The sequence below is a fragment of the Oncorhynchus kisutch genome, linkage group LG21 (assembly GCF_002021735.2).
Source record: "Oncorhynchus kisutch isolate 150728-3 linkage group LG21, Okis_V2, whole genome shotgun sequence".
Taxonomy (NCBI): Eukaryota; Metazoa; Chordata; class Actinopteri; order Salmoniformes; family Salmonidae; genus Oncorhynchus; species Oncorhynchus kisutch.
The window spans coordinates 3912553-3926800 of NC_034194.2; the positions used below are offsets into that span (position 1 = coordinate 3912553).

Genomic DNA, 14248 nt, shown 5'->3' on the forward strand with positions numbered 1-14248 from the left:
TAGGGAGAGCAAAGGGAACTGATAGGGACAGGTTTCTGCTCTGGCTTCTCATGAGTCTCTTTAAAAGGGGACTGTGGGAAGCCAGGCAGAATTTAGTCAAGACAGGGAGAGATTGGGGGGTGGAAGGGATAGTGAGAAGGGTGGAAGGTGATTTGAGGGGGAAGATGAAGAGGGAGGAGAGGAAGTGGGGGAAGCATGCGGCACGGGAGAGGTGGAAAGGGGGTTTAGGGCTGGGAGTGTTAGAGTGAGTTTGGTAAGGGGATAGATTATAGGGAAGGGGAGATAGGGAAAGGGTTAGGTATTGGTTAGGTATGACGGGGAGGGACGATGCTCCCCTGAGGTTTGTTTTTGTTTGATGTTTTTGTAAATAGAATTAATTAAGAATGAATGAGAATTATTATAAATTATTTTAACCACCTTTTTCGTTTACTTCCTGTCTAAGTTTGGTGTGGGTTTTTATTTTGTTTGCCTCTTCTTGGGCAGATTTAGTGGGTCTCATGGGGGGGGGGTGTCTTTTACGTCCCAGTTGTTGTTACTAGTCAACTTTCAGTGGACACCCCCATAGTGTTTTTCAGAACCCCTACTAAAACCCCACCTGTTTAGTTGTGGTTGTTGTCAGTGACTTTTTGTTAGTTCCCCCTTCTATTTAAGGGACATTTCTGGTTGGGGAACGTAACAACAATGTAGTAAAACAAGTTTATATTTGGGGTTGGATATTGCGTTCAATTGTTAATATTTTAATCAATGGCATTTCCTTAGAATGCTCATTAGTCTTTCAGTTGTTAATCTTCTGTTTGATTGGTGAATAATTGTTTATTTATGTTTTTTCCTGTGCAGCCATTGTGTTGCATCCATGTCTGAAATGTGCTGTATAAATAAAGCTTGATTTGATTTGAACATATTGCAAAATAAATGAACCCAATGACTGACCAATCAACAGACTCTTGCAAAACCAATTAACAAATATGTGCAAAAGCAACACATATCTTGGTCCGTCTTAGTATGAAAAACAGTATCTCCCACTGTCAAAATAGTGTATGTTACATAAGTTTAGTAACACTTTTCAACCAAACTTTTTTTGAAAAAAGTTTAAATGAAAAATACGTCAAACTACTGAAAACAAACAAACAAATGGATCAATCTCACTTTTAAAGCCTGCTGAAGGCATGGTGGAGTGGTAAACACCACCCCCGGCTCTACCAGAGGCTTGATGTGGTCTCCCACAGCTCTGCTTATGTCATGTTCTATGGCCTTGCCATTCCATTTCTTGACTGCAACACAGAAATAAACACATTTAGTCATATTATTTCAAACACTTAAGTAATGGATATGGAGCATCTATGGCCTCAGTTACACCTGGCACCTAAATGTGACTTCTGTCATCCGATCACTCAAGCTGCATTAGGTTCAGATCTACCAGGATGGGCCTTTGACGCAGTCAGGCTACTGAATATGCATAAGCAATATAAAGATATGGTGTGAATGAGTGGGGAAAAGTACATTTGACACAAATTACCTTCATAATAAGAAAGAACAAATGTGTGTGCCTGAGGGGAAATGTCTTTTTATAGCCAAAAGGGTGAGAAATTACACCAATATCTGGACAATTTGCTCTAATGTAAATTAACATAGATGAAGGAAAGTAATCCCTTTTGCTTATGTGATGAACAGCTAAATATTTACCATCTAAACCAAGTGTGACCTCTGTCGTGTCTCTGACTATGATTCAATTATATGACATGCTATTTTATCAAATAGATGACCTAACGTTTAATTGATTGTGTCATTGAATTAAACCATGCAACAATTAAACCATTAATAACCTGGGGCACCACGGATATAGAGCGGTTATCTCCCGAATCCACTCTCTTAAAGATCTTTAATATCAATCGCACTCAATTATTAATCGTCATCTTATTCAGTCTCATTCTGATTGTCGTAAAGTACTTGGTTATCTGCACGAACCCTGGCTAACAAGTTGAATCAGCAATACACAAAATTGGCTTAATTACTTATTTACTGAATACACAATGTACAGTTGAAGTCAAAAGTTTACATTCACTTAGGTTGGAGTCATTAAAACTCGTTTTTCAACCACTCCACAAATTTCTTAACAAACTATAGGTTTGGCAAGTCGGTTAGGACATCTACTTTGTGCATGATACAAGTAATTTTTCCAACAATTAATTGACATAATTTGAGTCAATTGGAAGTTTTTACCAAGTTGCCATAATCAGCTCATGCTGTATTCTGGCTGATCTAGTTGAAATTCACCATTCCAGCATGGTGATCGTCAAATCCACGTGATCTGGTCTCATGTAAATTTTGTTAGATTAGTTGTTCAACCATTCACATCCACAGCTCACACCTCGGTTTGCTTAGTCTAACGTGAATTGGGTCACGGGGGCTTTATACTGGGGAAGAGAAGGGCGTTTTTCATCCCTCTCCAACCAATGTCTGTTCACTTGGGTGTAGCCATTGAGTGATTATAAAATTACTTACAAATTCTCTCATTTAGGAGCTAAAATCACATTTAATCTTCTCAAAAATAGTTTCATATTATATTGCACAACATTTCCATGATAACCTGATACCTAGAATGATTATATTTTCCAAGATACAGTTTATGTCGTCCTGTCATCAGATATAATGTCCCAGACAACAACTGATCTGACATCATATTCTTTAAGTAACTATTCCCCAGGTCGTTGCTGTAAATGAGAATGTGTTCTCAGTCAACTTACCTGGTAATATAACGGATAAAATAAAAAAATAAAAATTTAAAAGTACCAATGGACACTTTCAACTGGTTGAGAAAGGGAATTGTTGTTCCATTCGCCAACCTTTTGATGTTACCATACTTTCTCTGTGGGAAAAAAGGGCTTTCCAAGAGACCATTCTGTAGAGTGGAGAGAAGAGGGGGGAAGGTATTTATGGGGTGGTCATAAACCTCACCCAACAGGGCAATGTCATGACAATACTAACCCATCACGTCTGCATTGGACACGCCTGTGAGCCCAATACTAACCTATCATGTCTGCATTGGACACGCCTATGAGCCCAATACTAACCCATCATGTCTGCATTGGACACGCCTATGAGCCCAATACTAACCCATCATGTCTGCATTGGACATGCATGCCATAAATAATCTTAAATCCACTGTAACCAAAAGGGTAGAGCACTGATAGTGGAGGCGAGAGAAAAATCCCCTGGAGAGTGACCACAGTGAAGGATAACTTTTACATGGGCTGCAAAGTAGCCATGTAGTGTATAAGTTCCATCCCTGTATGGCTGACTGGGCCAGGACACCAATTAAATTACACTTGTAGCTAGCATGCCAACCACTGGAGGACAGCGAGTGTAGCAGAATGAAGCTGATCTGTGCAAATTACCAGAGATCCTCCCGCAGCAGAGATGCTTCCAGTATTAAAATATAGATCCATTCATGATAGATAGGAGATACTACTTCAAGTCTCAGTGGGATGACATAACATTAATGGCAACTAGAGCTCACGGCTGCTAGTCACACCGCTTTCACCTCCTCCTATGCCACAGACAGTATAACGCAAACACCGACTGATCTGAGTCAATGAAACAGAATTAAATACTGATCTGAGGCAGTATAGCAGAATTAAATACTGATCTGTGTCAATGAAGCGGAATTAAATACTGATCTGAGTCAATGAAACATAATTAAATACTGATTTGAGTCAGTGTAGCATAATTAAATACTGATCTGAGGCAGTGTAGCAGAATTAAATAATGATTTGAGTCAATGTAGGTTGCCTAGTGGTTAGAGCGTTGGTCCAGAAACCGAAAGGTTGCTGGATTGAATCCCCAGGCTGGTAAAAATCTGTCAATCTGAACAAGGCAGTTAACCCACTGTTCCCCGGTAGGCTGTCATTGTAAATAAGAATTTGTTCTGAACTGACTTGCCTAGTAAAATAAAGTTTAAGTTAAAAAAAAAAAACATGTTTAAATGGAGCAGAATTAAATACACACAACATTCATTCTATGGGTACTAGATTGACTCAGTTCTGCTGGCTGCTGAGGTTTAGGATGAGGAGGTCAGTGAGTGTGTTGAGGTTGAGGTGGTCAGTGAGTGTGTACATGAGTTAGTTGACAGGTGAGTGCTAGGGTATTTCTCAATTCTTCCTTCCTCACTTACTCTCCTCGTCTCCTTCTAAAAACCCATTGGAGAAGAAGGTCAGAGGGGAGTGACCTTGTACAGTTTTGACACAATACAGGTAAGGAGATGTGAATAATCAAGGAAAGACAAAGTGAGAAAGCCCTAGTAGCCATCGATAACACTACTGTTATCCTAGCCCCACCCAGATCATGGTATTGGTAGGATAATGGCTGCTGCTTCGTGGGTATGACGTGCTGTTGTGAACAGAGGCTGCATCACAGGTCAGCCAGACAGGGACTGTTCCACCCACACCAATGATCAAGGACATCAGCTGTTCCACCCACACCGATGACCAAGGACATCAGCTGCAAATCTGTGCAATATCATCAGACTAAATTAGAGTAACAACCAAATAAAACAGGCAAACAGGGAATGTTCAATTACCCAAAAATACACTATACTTCATCCAAAGAATCAATACTTTATTTCATATCATAAAGGACACCTGTGGAAATGGGCAGTGGATTTAGACATCCATCTGACTCCAAACAAGCCATGATTGAATAGTGTCTAATCCAAATAATCAGCACAATGGCAGGTGTTAGTGCAGAGCTGGAACAGAAACCTGCACACCCAGTAGCTAGATCTCTAGCAGCAAGGTTGGCCATCCATTTTCTAGATTGATGCATCATTGCTTTAACTGTATTGCTGTAGTCAAACAACTTATTCTAACAGTAAACCAATATCATATTCAGAGCATTCAAAAAGTATTCAGACCCCTTGACTTTTTCCTAATTTTGTTACGTTACAGCCTTATTCTAAAATGTATTAAATAATATTGTTTTCCAAATCAATCTACACACAATACCCCATAATGTCAACGTTTATGGTTGTACATTGTGATATCACTAAAACACTCCTACTACAATGTTTAAACATTCTACATTGTGACATAATGTCATTGATATCATGAAACAACTCCTTCATATATGTATTTTCTGATGTTTATTTAGAGATCTTTTATCATAGAATCTCTTCCCACATTGATCACAGCTATAAGATTTCTCTCCTGTGTGTGTTCTCTGGTGTATAGTCAGATGGCTAGATGTAGTAAAACTCTTCCCACATTGATCACAGCTATAAGGTTTCTCTCCTGTGTGTGTTCTCTGGTGTGATACCAGGTTGCTTGACCGAGTACAACTCTTCCCACATTGCTTACAGCTATAAGGTTTCTCTCCTGTGTGTGTTCTCTGGTGTAAAATCAAATGGCTAGATGTAACAAAACTCTTCCCACATTGAGTACAGCTATAAGGCTTCTCTCCTGTGTGTGTCCTCTGGTGTATAGTCAGATGGCTAGATGTAGTAAAACTCTTCCCACATTGATCACAGCTGTACGGTTTCTCTCCTGTGTGTGTTCTCTGGTGTGATACCAGGCTGCTTGACTGAGTAAAACTCTTCCCACATTGATCACAGCTATAGGGTTTCTCTCCTGTGTGTGTTCTCTGGTGTGATACCAGGTTGCTTGACTGAGTAAAACTCATCCAACATTGATTACAGCTATAAGGTTTATCTCCTGTGTGTTTTCTCTGGTGTGATACCAGGCTGCTTGACCGAGTAAAACTCTTCTCACATTGATTACAGCTATAATGTTTCTCTCCTGTGTGTGCTCTCAGATGTACTATCAGGCAGCTTGAGCTAGTAAAACTCTTCCCACATTGAATACAGATATAAGGTTTCTCTCCTGTGTGTGCTCTCAGATGTACCATCAGGCCGTTTGAGCGAGTAAAACTCTTCCCACATTGATCACAGCTGTAAGGTTTCTCTCCCGTGTGAATTCTCATGTGTACTTTTAGTGAATTTGATCTTAAGTAACTCTTCCCACAATCAAAACAGTGGTGAGATTTCTCTCCTGTGTGTGCTCGCAGGTGTACTTTAAGTTCTGATGAAGATTTGCAACCTTTCCCACAGTCAGAGCAGCGGTGAGATTTCTTCCCTGTGGGTCTCCGCTGGTGTTTCTTGAGGTGCCCTGATGTGGAGAGACTCTTCTCTGCCTCGTCAGCTTCATGATGTTGTAGAGACTCGCCAGATGATCCACGGTAGTCACGTCTCTCTCCTAAAGTCAGACAGATGGTTAGGGCCACAACAGCAGAAATCCACTGTAAAAGGTGATACCAACATGATAGATGATGTTGAACAACAATTGACGTCTGTAATGAATGTTAAAATGATCTTAAAACAGTCAAGTGAGCAACAAGTCATATTTTTTCTTGTTTTCACATTAGTAGTAACATCAATGATTGTAGGCTAGAAATAAGTTATTCAAGTTGTTGAAATCCTAAGCGCTGTGCCAGATGACTTTTGGTCTCCAATATAGGCCCCTTTCTGTGTTTGCTCAAATTGGCACGAGGGCAAAGTAGACTCAATTTGGTTGTAGAAACTCATCCATGCTAATGCAGAAACCACTAGTTATACCAATAACATAGACCTACTGTAGGACCCATAACGTCACCTAAAAATAACATAGACCTACTGTAGGACCCATAACTTCACCTAATAATAACATAGACCTAGGACTATCCATCATTTAATATTTCAGGTGAAACATGGGAAAAAAACAGATAATTTTGTGAATAATCCCACTAGGCTACTCTGTAATGTGTTGTCATTCTAAATGTCCTGAATAAAGGAAAATAGCTCTGTGTGTTGTACAATAGCCTATCCATCAAGGTACAGTTCTTTACACATTATGAGCTAAGTATCTCCGTGTGCAAACAGACTAACGAGACCCTACTGTAAATCAAGCAGACAATGACGTAAATTTGTAAGGGATGTTGGATCCAACATGGGGCATGGCCTAACTGTCTTTACCAGAGTAATGGATGAAGAAGCACTTTGGTTGTTGTTGCATGTCGTGATGTTTGTCATTTGACTATCATTCAGAAAATAATTTCCTGGATTAGCATATGATAGTTGAACATGTGACTAACAAAACAGCTACAGTATTAAGTATTATGTGTAATTATTGAATAACCGCGTTAATGACAGTATCCTTTTGGGTGTTGTGAATCAACTTAAGGTGACTCCGAACCATTGGATTTAGCAAACTGAAATTATTTATAATTGCTGTGCCCATGAAAACTGTTTTCCCAGAGTAACATAAGGAGCCACTAAATGTTACTTAGTTAGAGAGCATTTCAGAGATCTGAATACAAAACACTGTCCGACAGCAAGATCCAATATTTAAGTTGAAGTTCATCATATGACAAGTTTAACGTTATGACTATAACTACTGTTCCCTGAAGGAGGGAAACTAGGTACAACATACTCGCTAAATCCGCACCTCGCTGGAAGCCCTACCTTCACCGACCAGGAAGGGACGGGGCCAAACAGGTGTTGTACATCTTTCCCTCCTTTAGAGTAGAACACCTGTTTAGGAGAGGTGCTGGCTAGCGGAGTAGAAGTCAGGGAACTTCCTTCAGTGAACAGTAGTTATTGCCATAACGTGTGGATTTAATAGTATGTTGTACCGCTCTTCACTGACCCAGGGAGGGACCAAGCAGGTGTTGTACCTCGTTTCCCTCCTTCAGGGAACAGTAATTATAGTCATAAAGTTACACTCAAATACAGTCGGTCAACTTCGGTATAACATACTACGGGGAAATACTGTCCTTCCCCAACCGAATCAAACGGATACTAAAGGAAACAGCCCATGGCAGACCACCCAGACCTGACCCCGCAAGATATGTCAATTTAGTCAATTTATTCATTGTCTTTTGTTTGAAACACTCCTGTCAATGTTGAGTAAGGACGCACACCTGATTACGCATATAGAAGTAGGACTAGTCTACCTGGTTACACATATAGAAGTAGGACTAGTCTACCTGGCCTGCGCACAAATGTAGACCTATAAATGTGCCCATTTGGGGATGTCTGATAGTACAGTGCCTTGCGAAAGTATTCGGCCCCCTTGAACTTTGCGACCTTTTGCCACATTTCAGGCTTCAAACATAAAGATATAAAACTGTATTTTTTGTGAAGAATCAACAACAAGTGGGACACAATCATAAAGTGGAACGACATTTATTGGATATTTCAAACTTTTTTTAACAAATCAAAAACAGAAAAATTGGGCGTGCAAAATTATTCAGCCCCCTTAAGTTAATACTTTGTAGCGCCACCTTTTGCTGCGATTACAGCTGTAAGTCGCTTGGGGTATGTCTCTATCAGTTTTGCACATCGAGAGACTGACATTTTTTCCCATTCCTCCTTGCAAAACAGCTCGAGCTCAGTGAGGTTGGATGGAGAGCATTTGTGAACAGCAGTTTTCAGTTCTTTCCACAGATTCTCGATTGGATTCAGGTCTGGACTTTGACTTGGCCATTCTAACACCTTTTTGCTTTATGTTTTGGATCATTGTCTTGTTGGAAGACAAATCTCCGTCCCAGTCTCAGGTATTTTGCAGACTCCATCAGGTTTTCTTCCAGAATGGTCCTGTATTTGGCTCCATCCATCTTCCCATCAATTTTAACCATCTTCCCTGTCCCTGCTGAAGAAAAGCAGGCCCAAACCATGATGCTGCCACCACCATGTTTGACAGTGGGGATGGTGTGTTCAGGGTGATGAGCTGTGTTGCTTTTACGCCAAACATAACGTTTTGCATTGTTGCCAAAAAGTTCAATTTTGGTTTCATCTGACCAGAGCACCTTCTTCCACATGTTTGGTGTGTCTCCCAGGTGGCTTGTGGCAAACTTTAAACAACACTTTTTATGGATATCTTTAAGAAATGGCTTTCTTCTTGCCACTCTTCCATAAAGGCCAGATTTGTGCAATATACGACTGATTGTTGTCCTATGGACAGAGTCTCCCACCTCAGCTGTAGATCTCTGCAGTTCATCCAGAGTGATCATGGGCCTCTTGGCTGCATCTCTGATCAGTCTTCTCCTTGTATGAGCTGAAAGTTTAGAGGGACGGCCAGGTCTTGGTAGATTTGCAGTGGTCTGATACTCCTTCCATTTCAATATTAATTGCTTGCACAGTGCTCCTTGGGATGTTTAAAGCTTGGGAAATCTTTTTGTATCCAAATCCGGTTTTAAACTTCTTCACAACAGTATCTCGGACCTGCCTGGTGTGTCCCTTGTTCTTCATGATGCTCTCTGCGCTTTTAACGGACCTCTGAGACTATCACAGTGCAGGTGCATTTATACGGAGACTTGATTACATACAGGTGGATTGTATTTATCATCATTAGTCATTTAGGTCAACATTGGATCATTCAGAGATCCTCACTGAACTTCTGGAGAGAGTTTGCTGCACTGAAAGTAAAGGGGCCGAATAATTTTGCACACCCAAATTTTCAGTTTTTGATTTGTTAAAAAAGTTTGAAATATCCAATAAATGTCGTTCCACTTCAGGATTTTTGTGTCCCACTTGTTGTTGATTCTTCACAAAAAAATACAGTTTTATATCTTTATGTTTGAAGCCTGAAATGTGGCAAAAGGTCGCAAAGTTCAAGGGGGTCGAACACTTTCGCAAGGCACTGTATGTCTGCTTGTCTTAACACACCACCACTAATGAGCTGTGGAGCTTCAAGGTAATTTTTTCTTCACCTCAAACAGCATGTAAACAGTCTTATTAAAATCAATAAAAAATTACAATAGTTCCTCAAAATATTTTCAGCTCTCGCCCTTTTGATAACCCCTCAGCATAAAACGGAAAAATGTAATGCTCTGATCCAGTGGAAATGTCAAAAAATACCTGATTACTTCTTATCCCTTGAACAAATAGCCGACAGCGGTGTCTGTCGAGAACTCACTGGCGCAGGAAACTGAGGGCCCAGAATATTTAATACAATGTTGCAAGCTTGCCATCTCGAGTTTTGGGCTGACCCAGTTGATAGTTGATACAATGTTTAAAGTTTGGCCATGTGCAGCCAATGTGATTTATAGGATATTTATTTCTATCAGGATATTTTCTAGCTGCAGGATGCAATGTTTTTATTTGTTGGCAAAGATAATAGTTTCAGAATAATGTTCGTTTTTCGAACAGGTTCGCTAGTTTATTTCAGTTTACTAAATAGTTTTTCCCTAATCAATTTTTCTATAATAAGCATGGAGGTTTCCCCTATCAACCAGTCACAAGTACTGGCGACAAAGCGCCTTGTAACCTAGCTGGGAATGGGACAGACAGAACCCTTCTGTGGTAACAGACAGGGGCGATTTGTAATCAAATCTAATTCCCAGGAATGGGGCTCATCTGAACCACAGAGACTGTGTCTGCGATAATAACATGGCCGTGTCCAACCCTGCTAGTTCCCTCGACTCCGCAACCAACCACCAATCTCCAACAGGGCCCTTAACCTGTATCACTTGACACCTCATAGTGAGCTACAGGTAGGAATCAGCAATGAATCCCAATAATGAGACACCTCTGGGGAAGGGTGTCAGCAACATTAAAACAATATATATACAGTGGGGAGAACAAGTAGTTTTTTTTTTTTTACCTTTATTTAACCAGGCAAGTCAGTTAAGAACACATTCTTATTTTCAATGACGGCCTGGGAACAGTGGGTTAACTGCCTGTTCAGGGGCAGAACGACAGATTTGTACCTTGTCAGCTCGGGGGTTTGAACTCACAACCTTCCGGTTACTAGTCCAACGCTCTAACCACTAGGCTACCCTGCCGCCCCCTGCAAAATTGGCAGTGTATCCTACTTACAAAGCATGTAGAGGTCTGTAATTTTTATCATAGGTACCCTTCAACTGTGAGAGACGGAATCTAAAATAAAAATACAGAAAATCACACTTTATGATTTTTAAGTAATTAATTTGCATTTTATTGCATGACATAAGCATTTGATCACCTACCAACCAGTAAGAATTCCGGCTCTCACAGACCTGTTAGTTTTTCTTTAAGAAGCCCTCCTGTTCTCCACTCATTACCTGTATTAACTGCACCTGTTTGAACACGTTACCTGTATAAAAGACACCTGTCCACACACTCAATCAAACAGACTCCAACCTCTCCACAATGGCCAAGACCAGAGAGCTGTGTAAGAACATCAGGGATAAAATTGTAGACCTGCACAAGGCTGGGATGGGCTACAGGACAATAGGCAAGCAGCTTGGTGAGAAGGCAACAACTGTTGGCGCAATTATTAGAAAATGAGGGAAGTTCAAGATGATGGTCAATAACCCTCGGTCTGGGGCTCCATGCAAGATCTCACCTCGTGATCATGAGGAAGGTAAGGGATCAGCCCAGAACTACACGGCAGGACCTGGTCAATGACCTGAAGAGAGCTGGGACCACAGTCTCAAAGAAAACCATTAGTAACACACTACGCCATCATGGATTAAAATCCTGCAGCGCACGCAAGGTCCCCCTGCACAAGCCAGCGCATGTCCAGGCCCGTCTGAAGTTTGCCAATGACCATCTGGATGATCCAGAAGAGGAATGGGAGAAGGTCATGTGGTCTGATGAGACAAAAATAGAGCTTTTTATTCTAAACTCCACTCGCGGGGTTTGGAGGAAGAAGAAGGATGAGTACAACCCCAGGAACACCAACCGAGAAGCATGGAGGTAGAAACATCATTCTTTGGGGATGCTTTTCTGCAAAGGGGACAGGACGACTGCACCGTATTGAGGGGAGGATGGGGTCATGTATCGCAAGATTTTGGCCAACGACCTCCTTCCTTCAGTAAGAGCATTGAAGATGGGTCGGGGCTGGGTGTTCCAGCATGACAACGACCCGAAACACACAACCAGGGCAACTAAGGAGTGGCTCCGTAAGAAGCATCTCAAGGTCCTGGAGTGGCCTAGCCAGTCTCCAGACCTGAACCCAATAGAACATCTTTGGAGGGAGCTGAAGGTCTGTATGGAGGAGTGGGCCAAAATCCCTGCTGCAGTGTATGCAAACCTGGTCAAGAACTACAGGAAACTTATGATATCTGTAATTGCAAACAAAGGTTTATGTACCAAATATTAAGTTCTGCTTTTCTGATGTATGAAATACTTGTCATGCAATAAAATGCAAATTAATTACTTAAAAATCATACAATGTGATTTTCTGGATTTTTGATTCCGTCTCTCACAGTTGAAGTATACCTATGATAAAAATTACAGACCTCTACATGCTTTGTAAGTAGGAAAACCTGCAAAATCGGCAGTGTATCAAATACTTGTTCTCCCCACGGTGTGTTTTATGACAAACCGTTTTTTTCAAATCCATCAAGACACCAACTTAGACTTTACCGTAAAATGCTTTACTTACAAGCCCTTAACCAACAGTGCAGTTCAAGAAGAAGAAAATATTTACCAAGTAGACTAAAATAAAAAGTAATAATAAAAATTAACACAATGAACACCGGTACCGAGTCAGTGTGGGGGGGGGGGGGGGGGGGGGGGGTACAGGCTAGTTGAGGTAATCTGTACATGAAGGTAGAGGCATAGTGACTATGCATAGGTAATAAACAACCAGCGAGTAGCAGCAGTGCACAAACGGGGGGGGGGGGGGGGGTCAATGTAAATTGTTCGGTGGAGATTTTATGAATTGTTCAGCAGTCGTATGGCTTGGGGGTAGAAGCTGTTGAGGAGGCTTTTGGTCCTAGACTTGACGCTCCGGTACCGCTTGCCGTGCTGTAGCAGAGAAAATAGTCTATAACTTGGGTGACTGGAGTCTCTGACAATTTTATGGGCTTTCCTCTGACACCGCCTATTATATAGATAGATCCTGGATGGCAGGAAGCTTGGCCCCAGTGATGTACTGGGCCGTTCGCACTACCCTTTGTAGCGCCTTAGGGTCAGATGCCGAGCAGTTGCCATACCAGGCGGTGATGCAACCGGTCAGGATGCTCTCGATGGTGCAGGTGTATTACCTTTTGAGGATCTGGGGACCCATGCCAAATCTTTTCAGTGTCCTGAGGGGGAAGAGGTTTTGTTGTGCCATCTTCACAACTGTCTTGGTATATACCCACGTGGGTGATTGAAATATGAACTGAGGTCCACACTCCAGTCCAGTTGATGGTGGTAATGTACCTTAAAGTTGGTTGCCAACCGCCATAAAAAGTCCAAAGAAGAAAAAGAAGCCTGAAGGAAGGAGAAAAGACTAGAAACTAATTTGGTTTACCGTTTGGCGCGTCACAACTGGTCACCTATTTTGATGTGATATGAAGGTATTGTGTGAAATGATTGATGTGAAAAAAAAGCTTATATTTAAAATTAGGATTTTCAAAATCTGGGTTCTGATGGGGTACGACAGTTGAACTAAGCTCATGAGGCATTTCTAAGTGATTTCTTCAAGAAACAATGGGTACATATCATTAATGTATAAGTCCCAAAATGGATGTAACAACTGCTGATTTCCCCTTTAAGAGTACATCTTGGGATAAGCTAATAGGAGATATTGAGGACTATAGTATTTCAGGCATTGTCATTGGATGCATTTGATCAATTATTAACGTTTTGTTGATGGTCCACTCTTTATGTTCTACAGTTCCAGTGTAGCTTCAGCCATTCCTACAGAACAACATTAAAGTGTAGAACCCCTTTACTGCATATTGGTTCAACTGCAGAGACGGTACTTACTGGTGTTAAACAGATCTCCAACCTCCCCTTCTTCCTCCAATGTGACAGTAATCTCTCCCTCCTCCTCTTTCACTCCAAAAACTGCAACCTCCTCTTCTTTTACTGTAGCATCTTCCTCATCTTTCACTCTGAACGCGTCTTCTTCTTCTTTCACGGTAACAGCCTCACCCTCTACTTGTTTTTGTATTGTAACAGCCTCCTCTTCCTCCTCCTCTTTCACGATAGCTTCTTTCTCCGCCCAGCAGATCTTCTCTTCTTTAGCAGGAGGAGAGTAGCTTAGTGAACTCATGGTCGGGGATGTTAGCTAGCTAGCATTAGCGACTAGCCTAGTTCTAATCTAATTTAGCAAACCAGCTGACAAAAAAACGTAAATATATAATTAAATGGGCCAACAAGTACATACGACAGAAGTGTGTTTAATACACATCGACTAATATGCACCAAAACAGTGTACAGAGCGTTAATGTTGTAGCTACCGAGGTGTCTGACTAGCTGTTGTTGTTGTAGCAGCGTCCCGTCCACTAGATTATACGTAAC

General features: G+C 41.2%; 1 protein-coding gene across 1 annotated transcript; it reads right to left on the reverse strand.

Moving 5' to 3' along the window:
* Positions 1–4593: 4593 nt before the first annotated feature.
* LOC116356181 (zinc finger protein 501-like) lies at positions 4594–14248 on the reverse strand. The gene is made up of 2 exons (XM_031800363.1): positions 13712–14248; positions 4594–6245 (listed from the first exon to the last, which is right to left on the reverse strand). Exons 1-2 carry the CDS (start codon positions 13998–14000, stop codon positions 5116–5118), a joined length of 1419 nt encoding a protein of 472 aa, XP_031656223.1. The 5' UTR covers positions 14001–14248; the 3' UTR covers positions 4594–5115.

What these genes read in the sequence shown, in the direction of transcription:
- LOC116356181 (XM_031800363.1), bottom strand. Translation starts at nt 14,000, where the DNA reads ATGAGTTCACTAAGCTACTCTCCTCCTGCTAAAGAAGAGAAGATCTGC. An exon ending in TGGAGATCTGTTTAACACCA is followed by an intron (nt 6,246 to 13,711) that starts GTAAGTACCGTC and finishes GTCTGACTTTAG; the next exon opens with GAGAGAGACGTGACTACCGT.